This window comes from Ochotona princeps, chromosome 27, assembly GCF_030435755.1.
Source record: "Ochotona princeps isolate mOchPri1 chromosome 27, mOchPri1.hap1, whole genome shotgun sequence".
NCBI classification, from domain to species: domain Eukaryota; kingdom Metazoa; phylum Chordata; class Mammalia; order Lagomorpha; family Ochotonidae; genus Ochotona; species Ochotona princeps.
Window position 1 is genome coordinate 1,846,965 of NC_080858.1, and position 13,161 is coordinate 1,860,125.

The 13,161-nt window shown below is 58.5% G+C and overlaps 1 protein-coding gene across 1 annotated transcript in view; it reads right to left on the bottom strand.

Moving 5' to 3' along the window:
- The window catches only part of MICAL3 (microtubule associated monooxygenase, calponin and LIM domain containing 3), a 188,192-nt gene that overhangs the window by 22,931 nt on the left and 152,100 nt on the right, over nucleotides 1–13,161 (bottom strand). The window contains exons 22-27 of the mRNA XM_058656153.1: nucleotides 11,953–12,206; nucleotides 8,332–8,469; nucleotides 4,154–4,267; nucleotides 3,324–3,482; nucleotides 2,656–2,738; nucleotides 181–1,999 (exon numbers count right to left, since the gene is read on the bottom strand). Of these exons, the coding sequence (XP_058512136.1) occupies nucleotides 181–1,999; nucleotides 2,656–2,738; nucleotides 3,324–3,482; nucleotides 4,154–4,267; nucleotides 8,332–8,469; nucleotides 11,953–12,206 (2,567 nt within the window). The remainder of the gene's footprint in view (nucleotides 1–180; nucleotides 2,000–2,655; nucleotides 2,739–3,323; nucleotides 3,483–4,153; nucleotides 4,268–8,331; nucleotides 8,470–11,952; nucleotides 12,207–13,161) is intronic.

Here is a 13,161-nt window from a genome sequence, read left to right on the forward strand (position 1 = left end):
CCCCGGCCCGCCTAGGGAGTCATGGGACTTTAGGAAGGCTTCCCACTTCCCAAGTGTCCTGTGCAGTTTCAATGGCAACATGTTTTGTGGAACCACAGCAGCAGCAGATAAACGTGAGCTCCTGAGCACACACTCCTCCCACCAACGTGCTACCCAGTGGGCCCCTGGCTGCCGACGCACCTGCTCTCACGATGGGGGACATCCTGTGTTTCCCCGAGTCCCCGGTGGCGCCACTGGAAGGAGTGCTGGAACAGGATTTCTCATCACTTTTCTTCTTCTTGTCCTTCTTGTACCCAGAGAAGACAGACTTCCACAGGGACTTGGGCTTGGCGGCCGCCTCCTCCAGGAGGCCGGGGCCTAGTTTCTCTGGCGGCCTGCCCTCATCTTTGGGTTTCTTCTCTTTCTTGTTTCTGCGGGGGGAGAACAGGGATGACTTCTTCTTGCTCTTGCCGCTGGAGCCCTCGGATGAGGTGACAGAGCCGTCTGGGCCCCCGGAGTCCGACGGCGGGGAGAGGACCTCCTCGCTGGCGGCCTCGTGTTTCAGGGTCGGCTCCTCGGAACCCTTGGGGATCAGGCGCTTGGGGGACTTGGAGGCCACTTCCTTGCCCTGGGAGGGTGTGGAGGGCACTCTGCGGGCCCGTGAGGCCCCGATGGCTGTCTCCATCTGCTGCATCCTGCTCAGCTGCTTGGCCATGGCGTCCCTCAGTGCCTGGCTCTTCACAGACCTCTCCCGGGCTCGCATGCGCTCCTCTGCCAGCTCCTTGGCTTCTGGGGAGACCAAGGGCAAGGTCCTCTTCTGAGGCACGGCCCCAGGCTCCAGGGTGGACAGCCGGCCGTTCTCCCTGGTTCCGGAGGCTTGGGGGGTCCTCTCAGAACGGGGCCAGCAGGAGGGCGGGGTGAAGAACTTCTCTTGCACACTCGAGTCCTCCGTCTTGTCATCGTATGTGTCTTCCACGTCATCAGCAAAGGGGATCTCATCCACGCTCTCTATGAAGGACTTCCGGACCTCTTCCCTGGGGGCCTGGGCGGGCTCTCGGGGGGGCCGCATGAACGGGGCAGGTGGAGGTGGTGGGATGATGGAGGCCTTGGGCCCGACCTCCTTGGGCGGATAGGGCTTCCGCTGAAGCGTGGCGGGCTCCTCGTTGGGGGGCGGGGGCGGGGGTGGGCTGGAAGGTGGAGTGAGCATGGTGGAGTCCGAGGTGTTGAAGCTCTGGCTGCCCAAGGTCTTCATGTTGGAGGAGCTGCCATGGAGGCCTAGGCCCGAGCTGCTGGACAGGTCCCTGCGTTCCTCATGGGAGCTCCTGAGCTCTCGGTCCGATGGCGACTTGGGGGTCAGTAGGGAGGGCTGGTCGCCATCTGACTTGGGCAGGCCCAGCCTTTTGGGAACAGGTGGCAGTTTCAGAAGACGAAGCCCCTCATCCTGAGGGGACTTCTCGACAGAATAGGATTTCAGGGCCACTGGCTTAAAGGCAGGTGAGGGGAAGCTGGGCTCGGGTCCCTTGCTCCGGTCCACGGGCGAGAGGCCAAGGCTGCGGCGGATCTCGGCACTCTTCATCCAGAACTCCTCCACCAGGTCGTTCCGCTTCAGGGCCTCGTCCACAACCACAGGGCTGCCCTTGGTGTCGCCAGGGCTCCTCGCGGCGAGGGCGGGCAGAGGGGTGGAGGTCTTGGCAGGAGCAGGTTGGAAGCGGATGGGGGACTGGGTAGGGGATGGGATGGTGGCTTCCGAGGCGGGCTGAGGCTGGGAGCAAATGGGGAGGTGGGTGGAAGAGGGCGAGGGGGGTACCAAGGGTGACACGGGCTCGGTACCGGTGGGTGAGGTAGGTGTCCTGGCTTCTGGCAGAGCCACTGGCTGTGATCGGATAGGGGAGAGCCCAGCTTTGTGGTCGGTGGGTGACTCCGTTTGGGGCTTTTCCCGGGGGAGGGAAGGCTCGGGGAATAGGCGCTCGCTGGGAGATCGCACTGCGGTGGCAGCTGGGGTGGGTGTGATTTGGGGTCCCTGCAAAAAAGGGAGAGAGAAGCCACTGAGAAGCCCAGGGTCTGAGGAGTCAGCAGGAAACTCAAACACTCGTAAAGACCCTTAAAGCCTCTTCCGGGTCTTCGTAAGATAAAGCTCCCCATTTCACAGACTGCCACAGCAGTCACATGCTTCCTGGAACCCCTCAGACCCAGTCAGGCAGCTGAGGCCTCCCCCGCACCCCCACATCCTGCCCTCTAGTTAGCTCATGGCATCGCGTGAATTCCAGCGATGAATTCCACGGGGCTTACTGCCACCATATACATAGCTTCTTGCCTGTGGTCCCCATACCAGCGGAAATCTGGATGCAATTTCCATTTTCATCTTTATAGACTTTTAACATAACATTAAGATAAATGTGCAGTAGTCTCACAAGTAGTAGTGCTGTCATGTAAACAGGCATTGGTTTTACGGTGTGCCGGGTGGGCAGCACCGAGTGGCGTGGGCTTGGGATGGACGCAGGGCCGGAGAGGCCTACCCCTGCTGTTCCTGCTTAGTCTCCGCTTTGCACACACGGCATGTTTGGCCTCTCCCTCGCAATGAGTAGGGTCTTGGCTATCTCACTTGCAGGCCCCAGACGCCCTTGTGTGGACTGGGCAGTTCCTTGCCCCCCGCCCCCGGCAGAGCCCCAAACATACCTCCGCCACAGGGCTGTGGACCGGGCTGTATGGGACAGCTTGTTCCTGAGGGGACCGGATGGGGCTGGAGATTTGGGAGGGAGCTGGAAAAAAAAAAAAAGGACATCAGGACTGATGAGGAGCCAACCACTCCTGTCCCCTGCACCAAGAGGGCCCCCCTTCTGGCTGCTTCACAGGGGGGCCTTGCTGGCCAGCAGCTACTTGCAGAGGGCTGGGACAGCACTGAGGTTCTGGCACTTCTGGAAAGAACACATCCTCTTGGAGATGAGGGGTCCTGGGTTTGCCCAGAGCGCTCCTAGCACCCCTCAGACAGCTCTGTGAGAGCTGCAGGCATTCTGTGTGTGCCCCGTGTCTGGGGCTGAGATGGCAGGACCCTCTGCTTTTCCTAGCCCAGAACACAGAAGAAAGGTGGACGGAGGGGGAAGAACAGAATTCCTGATGGCGTGGGCTGCGTGGCCCACACAAAAATGTCTGATGTGATTCCTGTCCCTAGCTCCCGACTGCGGCTTTCTGTCTCGGCAGGTCCCAGGAGAGTGGCCAGTGGCTTAGGTGGCCGGGTCCTTGCCACAGCTGTGGGCTATCTGAGCAGAATGGATCTGCCGGTCACTGCGAGGGATGCTCTGCTGGGATGTGGCAGGACTTCCGGAAGCGGCTGCTCCTGGACTGACCTCTCTCTGGCCGCTCTGTCGGCACAGGCGCTGCCTCCTCCTCCTCCTCCTCCTCGTTCTCCGACACTCTCAGCTCCAGGTCGGCTTCCACCTCGGCCTGGCGCCGTAGACGCAGCTCCGTCTCGGCGTCTGATGGGAGGTCGTCAGACCAGTGCTGATCTGGCAGAGGGAGGGGAGGGCACAGGGTTGGGTGGATGCCCTCGTCAGACTAACCGCCACTGCCACAGGAGACCTGGAGGCAAGCCTGTGGCCGCAGTGAAACTGCCCACTGGTGCCCTCCCATCTTCTCAGAGACCTGGCCGAGTGCTCTCCCAACTCGCAGCACACGGGCGCAGGCCGCCCTGCCTCATCCAAGCCTGGGGCGTTCCCTTTTCTCTGCACGCCAGTGACACAGACAGGTCTTAACAGGTGGTGTGGCTGCTGAGCCTCGCCTCCTGCCCCTTCTCTGGCCTCCACCCCGACAGCACAGCCACGGTCTGAACTCCCCGCTCTGCTTTCCCCCACCAACCAGTCTTCTTCTTAAAACACCATCTCACTGTCCCCAGCTTTCAGAGCTCAGCTGCTGTGTTAAGGCTCTGCACAAAGCCCTCCTATTTCCTTAGGGTCGTGACCACAGTTCAACGACAGCAGGCTAAGACACGTGGAGGCCAGGGGTGGGTAATACCGGGTGGACTAAAAGAATGAGCCAGAAATGGAATGGGTGTACTCCACACTCCCGGCTTTGCCTTAGAGTAGGTTTTTATCTTTCTGCATTCCTGCTGCTCTGGCTGTGTCCCTTCTTGGGGAACACGTGTTCCCCATGGAGGAGAGGGGAGGTTGGGCCTCCGTACCATCGTCCAGCTCAGCACCAGTGTCCCCTGGCTCCCCTTCCTCTGTAGCCTCTCCTTCTATCTCTGCTGGCTCTGAGTCCACATCTTCCTCCAGGTCATTCTCATCCAATGGGACTGTAAATCAGAAATGTTCAAAGAAAGAGAGAAAACAATGGAGAGACAGATTGCCTTAGCAGGTGGAAAACAGGTACAGCTTTTCTCAGGAGGGAGAGAGTAAGGCCATGAGGAGGTGGGGGGCTGGTAGAGCTCTCTTGGAACAGTGTGGGTGCTGGGAAGGGCCTCCAGGCCCCGGGAGCAGGAGGGTACATTTCCCGGTCCTGGCAGGGCCCAGGGCGAGAGAGGAGCTGCTGAAGGCCCAGCTCTGCTTCCCTCTTCCTCCTGGGGCTGTTGGCTGGGAGCCTCAAGGTTGCAGACACAAAAGGAAAACGCTGTTTGTCCAGTCTCCTTCCGCTGACTACTTGATGCGCCCTGAGTCATTTAGTCCTCAGGGCAGTACAAGCTGAGGACACCCTGAATCCTTGCCACCCAGAGACAAAGCTGAGATCCACAAGGTTCAGGCCGACATGGTCACAGTGCTGGGGTCAGGTGACAGGATGGCAGCCCCTCCCCTCCCCCGTGGTGGAGGTGACGGCTCCTTGTGGGGGTGACCCGAGGGATACTGCTTTAAAGTACAAGACCCAAGGTGAAGTTCACTCTCTGGATTCCAGGGTAGTCCTTCAGTGCTACAAGCAGAGGTGAAGCCCTGACAGCCCTGAGCTGCTTCTCCCTCATCCCCGCTCCCTGTCCCAGCCTCCGCACACTTGGAACTCGCATGCATGGTTCCAACTCATCTGCCAGGGCTCCTGAGGGTTTCCCTGGGGGGCTGCACAGCCACTCTCCAGGCATTCCTAAAGAGCTTCACCTGAGGACATGGGCGTGCTTTGGTGTGTATATCCAGGAGCCAAGGTCCTATGGCCACAGAGGAGAAAAGGGGTGGTGGGGAAATGGGGCCATAGCAACAGGTCGAAGGGCATGCTGAAAATGAGAGGGGCGGCCAGGCCCCGGTTAGACCCTCTCAAGAGACTGCTTCCTGTTTCTGAGCCGACCACTGACTGCATTGTCACATCTCAGGGATGAACAGAGACATGGTGGCAGCAAGGCCAGATCACAGTGCCAATCAGGTCGTGACTAGCTCCTGGGGGCAGAGAGGGGGAAGGAGCAGGGTCTGACAAGGGGTACTTCTAAGATGACTAGGTGGTGGTGGTGGTGGTGGTGGCTGGACAGTTTGGGCCACCAGAGGGAGGAGGAGTGGGAGGCTCCAGGCACCCTCATGAGATGCCAGAGCAGCTCATGGAGCTGGCAATGCTTGGATGCTTTTCTGATGACGACATCTGCTGGGAGACACAGCAGGAGGAAAACCACCAACAGTATTCCCACAGGTCAGAGATCAGATGAGACCGGGCGCACTCAGGCTAGAGTGGCCATAGACTCGCACAGGCTAGAGACTGTCGTGTGGTGACACTGCTTGTGGCCACCCGAGCAAGGTGGTTCGTCGCACTCCAAGGAGTGGGGCTGCGGAGGCGTAAGCAGGGCTCCCGCCAGTGGGCAGCCACCTTCTCTGTGCCCCTTGCCCAACTTGAGCTTGACCCATGGACAACAGCAGGGGTACTGCTCCCTGCACCATGTTTGAGGAGGCTGGTGTGACACAAGATTCAGTGGGAACTGAACTTGAGCCCCGTTCAGTAGAGAGAGCACTTTGTGCCTGGCACGCTTGCTTGAATGAATCTGTGAGGGCCTGGGCATCAGGCTGGTACTTTGATACTTGGTTTGGCAAGGGAACCGGAAGAAGGCACCAAAGCCCCCACTACGCAGGGTTCTTCAGTTGGCACTTGATGACCCCGGTCTCAGGGCTGGCGCTCCGGCCCTGCGGTGCCACCAAGCACCTGCTGTGGAGTCAGAAGAGTAAGAAGTATACATTCCTCGGGGGGTACCTTGAAAGAAACAATCATCAAGTATATCAAAGGCAAACAAGTGGGCAAAGTCAACGCAGCACAGCGTATGCTGAAAGGGACGCAGCTCGAGGGATGGATCAGGTGATTAAGTCCGGGTTAAGATGGAGCGCAGAGTGCTAGAAGCTGCCACGCAAACTGATGAGCCGCACGCCACGACAGCCAGGAATCGCCAACGCCCTCAGCTGCCAGCTGGGAAGTCCTCACGCCTCAGTCCTGCTGCCCGGTCCTACAGATACTCGCTAACCAGAAGGGAGGAATTGGCTTAGGCTCTGCTGGACTGGACGTCTCACGCAGCAGGCCATACATATGGAGGAGCCTCTTACCTTGTGCGTGTGGCTACTCTAGGACAATGGTTGGGTTGGGAAAAGCCAGGTGGTGAAGACCCACGACTCCAATCCTGTCCATCCCAGGAGGGACCCCAGGATGGACTTTGTCCACCAGGAGGCGACAGTGCATGTTTTCAGTCATGTTTAATACCTGGAGCAGCGTTTGATAGTAAGGACTGGGGTGGGGATAGGGCTGCCCTGACCTTTAGGGGCCTGAAACCAAGGATGTTAACCATCAAGCAACGCAAGGAACTGCTGTGGCCCAAATGTTAAAAGCCTCCCGTGGAGAGAGATGTCTCCAGAGAAAAACAGGGAGAACATGTAAGGTTCCTAAAACTGTCTGGGCCTGAGAATTAAAGGGGATATCTGCCGCTCAGCCTGGAGACCCAGCTGCCATCAGCACTGGCCATACCCAGTTCATCCTGCAGCCCTTGGTGGACAGTGTCCAGCAGTCCCCTGCTCCTGCCTGGGGTTTGGGCTGTTTGTTTCCTTCACTAACATTCTGGCATGTTTGTGCGATGTTGTCTGGTTCCTTCACGTTCACACGCAAACGCTGCTCCTTTAGCTTTTGTCTTTGAACCCCACCCTTGTGGACGACTAGAATAAGTGAGTCTCTGTCCTGTTTACACTACTGCTCTCCCTGACGGGAGTGGGGGACCCGCGGTGCGCGTCTGGTCCATGCAGGGGTGAGCTGCCTGTGTGAGGAGGCATGCATGGCCCCCACCCGCCTCTGGCTCCGCCCTCGCATGCACCAGCCACAGGACCAAGATCCTAGTGTTAGGGCCCCAGCAGAGCTGCCTAGAGAAGGAAGTTGCAGTGCATGGAGAGAGCAAAGATCATCAGACTACCTCCGGACACTGTCTCCAGCCAGGCCTGCACTGCTGCGCGGCGTATGGAGGGAAGGTCAGGCACTGAATTTAAAACAGACGATAAATACAGTTACACAGCAGTCAGCATTCCCGGCGGGGACGGCTGAGAACCGAGGAGAGCTTTCGGTGACGTCGGGAGACAGAGGCCCATCTGGCACCAGCGAGGGGTGGCAGCCCTACAGCCGGCCTGTGTGATGGGCGAGCTCCAGGAAGGGCCCTCCCCCTCCTGCAGCCTCTGTCTCCTGTCTGCCGAGGCTGCACGGGCTGGTCACGGCTTCAGGAGGCAGTGGCCACCCCGTCGAGGGAACTCGGTCCTTGTGTGTGCGCTGGCAGGTGTGGGCCGGCGAGTGCGGAGCGTGGCCTGTGAGGACAGGCCGAAGCTGCTGACTCCACGGGTTCCCCGGGGAGAAGGACATGGCGACCACACCTCCTGCAATGCTCAGCTGCTTGTCTTCCTTCAACGGCCGTCTCTTACAAGCAGCTCAGGGTAGGCTCTATGTTGCCCTACCTAGGGACGTAGTTCATCTCACCTGACACCTTAGAGGCCTCCTTGGCAGAAAAAAATCACTCCTAAAACCTCATGTTCCTTCCAGAACGTTTCCTGGACCCCTTATGTCCACACCCACCCACACACACGTGCACACACACACACACGCTGGCAGGTCAAGCATCAGGAAGAGTGGCACCGCCTAGACACATGGGAGAAAGACAGTAAATCCTTGGTCCCCACCAGGTCATGCTTATTTTTCTACTGCGCATCAGGAGAGAAGCAGCCCACGGCCTCTTGAATTTTACACACCCTCAAATGGGAGATAAGAGTTGTTGTCGTGGCTGACGTCAGGGAAGTGCAACGTTCTGTTACCTCCTCCCGATTAAGCAGATGGCTTTGGTCCTGACAGGAAGGGCTTGGGCAGCGATGATAGGGTAGCCGGGATGGAAAGTGCTTTGGGGTGGGCACGCGCTGGAGCCCCTGCCTGTGAAGAAGGGGTTACCTCTAGAAGTAGAGGAGTCAGAGGTTGGCACCATTCTCTCTTCCTCCTCTTTCTCACGAATGTGCGTCCAGTGTACATCGGCCTGGATTGCCAAGGGGTCAGCTGGGATTCTGATCTGCTGGAGCCTCTGGTTCCCGGCTAGCGTAGCAGGTGCAGGAGAGGAGGAAGGAAGGAAGGAAGGAAGGAGGGAGGACGGATGAGGGAGAAAACAGCCAAGGGAAAAAGGGGAGGAAACACCACAGGAAAGGAAACAGAAAGAAAAGTTACAGTCTTTGCTAGGATTGGTTGGATCGGAAGGAGATAAACTGAGAACACACACACACACTCACACACACACACAAGCACGCACGCACACCTGTTATAGTCACTCAGTGTGATTTAGTCATTCAGGCTTCCTCTGCAGCGTTAACTTCGTGTACAGGCCCCGCAGTCCCACTCCAAACGCTAAGGTGCAGGTTGCAAACGGCCTCCAAAGGTCCACTGCTCTGGTGTCACGTGGACTCAGCTGGCACCGGAGCTGCCTGACATTTGCAGTGTCCGCTGTGCGTGACTCCTGCTGCCCGCAAAGCGCTTACCTCCCTCCAGAGCCAAGCCAAGTGACAAGAGAGAGGTGGGAGGGCGCAGGCCACTGTGTCATCAAACAGCCAGCTGCCAAAGGGCAGACATGGACTCAGGGGGCACTTCAGAGAAAGAAAGAAGCACCCTTCCGCCCCAGGCCTCACACGGCATGCTGGACCCACGGCAGAAGATCAGCCCAGGGAAGCAGCACTGTCTCCGTCCACGCCCACAGCCTGGCGAGCAGGAGCAAGAACAAGCCCTGTCTGCTTTGTCTACTGCAAGCTTGCTCGCGAAACCCCACCCGGCACTCTGGACGCAAGAGCGGGGGCCCTCAGGAAAGCGATGACTGTCCGGGAGCCCCCGGGGATGAAGTGCTGCTGGCAGGGCCCCAGGATTGGCATGCAGCCCCCGCCCTGGCGGGGGGCAGGGGGAGGACCAGTGCTCAGATCATGCCACATCACTGGGTTAGCAAGTCAGACGGCGGGCACGCTAGGGGAGGCAGGAGGACTGTTCAGGAAGCAAGAGCAGGTGCCACCCGATCTGGGGCCATGCCCAGGGAGCCTGAGTCAGGGTGCGCACATCACCTCTCCCTCATCGACCTTCTGGACCATCTAACCTTGACCTTGGGCATGATCAGGATAAACTCTTGACTTCCAGCTGCGGAAAAGGTGCCCGACTGTGCAGGCTGCCAGAACGCACTCCTCTCTGAGTACCACCCCTCCTGGCTCCTTACTGGGGCTGCAGACCCCTGCAATCAGGCTTTGGGGTGCTCCATGAGGCTGAAATACAGCGAGTCACCAAACAGCATGTATCTCAGGATGGAGGAAGGCAAGTCAGAGAGGAACACGCCAAGGGGAAAAGGGTGACTCCCTTTCCTTAGGAACGTGATACTTCCTGTTAACACGTGTGGAGCCAGCGTCACTTCCTCACTCAGGGCAATGTTGACAGCACTTGTGTGCAGACAAAGGTGCTGGGGCTGTGCAGGTACTTTCCTCTGTGAAAAGGTGCTGGGCCTGGCTGGAGAAGGCTCCCCGGGGGCTGGGTGGGGGCCTCGTTGGAGATGGCTCCCCCAGGGGCTGGGTGGGGGTCTGGCTGGAGATGGCTCCCCCAGGGACTGGGTGGGGGCCTTGCTGGAGAAGGCTCCGCGGGGGCTGGGTGGGGGCCTGGCTGGAGATGGCTCCCCCGGCTGCTTCTACCCTTCCACTTGCCTTCGATGCTACTCTGCATGAATCTGAAGCTTGGGTTCAGGGTCTGGGGCCGGGCTCCTGGCTAGCTACTTGTAAAGCTCTACAAAGCACAGATCCTTTCACGTGGGACCTGCTCTTGCAGGCAACTTTCGGATGGCTGCTAGGGAGCCAGGGCGGAAGGTGGGCAAGGGGGCGCAGTGGGTACCTTTCTGTGTACCCGTGTCTTCTTCCTTTGAGAGGCGCTGGAGCCACTGGCCTTGTAGCAGTTCTCTGTCCCAGGGGCAATACTCCCCTTCTACAGAAGGGGGCGCCACACACCCACAGACAGCATCAAGAACCCCGCAGGGGGACAGGGGGAGAGAAGAGACAGCAGAGTTACCTTCAGAGAAAGGCTGCTGTGCCTCTCAGTGCCGGCACGAGCAGACACACACCGGCTACAGGCTGGGCACTCGCAGGGCTTGGCTGCGTTGCTTGGTATGCATTTCTCACGTTACAGCCTGTTCCCTACAGGATTGGTCTTGGTGGTCCAAGTCCAGGAAATGAGGTTTCCTGAGGGAAATCTGGAAGAGATTCCCTTGAAAAGGGAATAATTCCTGACCCTAAGCTATGCTGTTAGCCATGAGATGGAGAGAAAGAGGCAGCTCTGGGCCAGTGTGGCCCTGAAGACAGCGCTGAGGAGAGCGCTCAGGCCCCAGCCAGCATCCATCCGGCCCCTTCTCGTACAGCGGCCAAGCTGACCAAGCAAGGAGCGGAAGGCCACGCTGCCTGTGGGCAATGACTTGACCCTCAGTTTTCACGCTAACACGCATCAGGCCTGAGGTCTCCAAATGGGGTTGGGCGAGCTCCAGGGCTCAGCTCCGGAACACCAGCCGTGTCTGGGAAGGTCTCTGGCCTCACAGGCCTGAGAAAACGGGCTCCAGGGAGACGGGGCAGCAGGTACAGGACAGCAGACACTGGCAGAAGCCCAGACAAGCGCTGTGGTGGCACAGCCATCAAGGCTGGTCCTCCTAAGCCATCCGGAAGCTACGCTGCTCTTCTGACCAAGGCCAGGAAGCACTGGAACTTAGAACTGCAAAGGCCCGGGGGCTGCTACAGGGAGCTGAGCTACGACTTGTATACTGATGCTGACAGACTACACGGCAGCAGGAGATGACCCAAACGCCTGGGTCCCTGCCATCCAAGCTCCTGGCTTCAGCCTGGCCCAGTCCCAGCAGCTATGGCCATTTGGGGAGTGAACCAGCAGGTGGAAGCCATGTATCTCCTCTGGCATTTCAGGCTCCAGGCAGAGGGCACTGCCCTCCCTCATCCTGGCAGAAGCAGGTCTCCTTGCTCATCCCCAGCAGACTTCAGGGTGGCCTGCAGCAGCTGGAAGTGGGAGGACAGCAAGCGTCACCATGCGAGGTCACACAGAGACACAGAGAGGGACAGGGCGGAAAACTCCCAAGTCCACACCAAGAGGCTATCTCAGAACAGAGCAGGTGGACTGAACACTGAAGCCACGACACACCTGCTGTGGACATGGACCCCGAAACGGTACCCTGCATGTCATCCCTGAAGTGACCTGTGGACGTGGAGGCTCCTGATGGCCACCGAACTCAAGACCGGGAATCAGGGAACACTCTAGAAAACTCCATTTCCCTTCTTTGTCAAAATCCAGAGCAAATGAGGATGAGATGCGATTTGTATGAAGTCTTTGGTCTGGCCCTTCTTTTCTCCTGGGTTCTAACGGTGTATATCAGGGACGTCACCCCCGCTGCCAATGCGCGCTGCCCAGGGGCCTGGGAGGCAGGCAGGGCTGTGCCCAGGTGGCTCGACACGGAACAGACCACTGCAGGTGGCATGGGGTCAGGGTTGAGAGAGAAGATTTTGTTCTGACCTTCACTGGACTCTTCCTCTTCCTCGTCATACTCTTCCTCCTCCTCTTCTTCATATTCTTCTTCCTCCTCCTCCTCTTCCTCTTCCTGGCCAGGCTCGAAGGTCTTTGAGGCCTCCAGCTCCTCTTCACTCTTCCCTTTCAGGAGAGCATGAATCCTCACCGCCTCCTTCCAGGGGACACCACCCAAGTCGGAGGGGGGCAGCCCGGGCTCTTCCTCCTCCTCCTCCTCCTCCTCCATCTCAGACTCGGAACTGCTGTAAGGAAAGCAGGACACGCCGCAGTGAGCGGAAGGTTACATGCTACAGTCGGTGGCCACTGCTGAGCATGAAGGGAGCAAATGGAGGAAGGGGCCAGTGCCCTGCCCTGGCTGGGCAGAAGGAGGCACACGCGCTGGAGTGAGGACCCACCCGCACCCACATGAGGCAAGAGAAAGGCTGGCACACACCAAGATCAGAGTCAAGTTTCAGTGGGCTTCGAACACACACACACGGGGCAACGTTACTCGTGATATGAACTCGTGACTGGGCACAGAGTCGCTTTCACCTGATCTGCTTTATGGGCTGTAAAGCTCCTACTTGACTTAGGCGGGTCACACACATGGTAAGGTGTGAGGATGGTGGGGAGAAGCCCTAAGAAAGGTGGGCAGCAAACTCAAGTTCAAGGCGCCTCTTCAGACATCGTACTACGTCCGTGGGGCAGTGGGGCTCTGAATTTGCGCTCTCATCTGGCATGCTGGTGTCACAGCGGCTGCTTAACTCACTGTGCCACAGTGCCAGCCCCTAGGTAGAAATCTTCTAGAAGATACGCCTATGATCAAGCATATGGAAAATAAACCAAAACAACAACAAACCCCACCTCACCCAACAAAACTAGACAGCAGGGAACTTCAAATCAAAATTACAGTGGGGTATTACCCAACCACACTCAGCACGGCCGTCACCAATGAAGCCAAAGCTACCATAGGCTGGCTGCCAAAGCTCCAGAGGGAAGAAGACCCTGCACGCTGCTGGTGGTGGTAGGAATGCAAGTGACTGTGGTCTGCGTGGAGAACGGAAATGAGGTTCCTACGGCACTGCTGCAGATCCAGCCACCCCGCTTCTGGATACACATCCAAAGGAAATGGACTTGTCCTACCCAGGGAAATCCGCTCTCCCACGCTTACTGGAATACTCTTCACAGCAGCCAGACCCGCAATCAACCAAGGTGCCC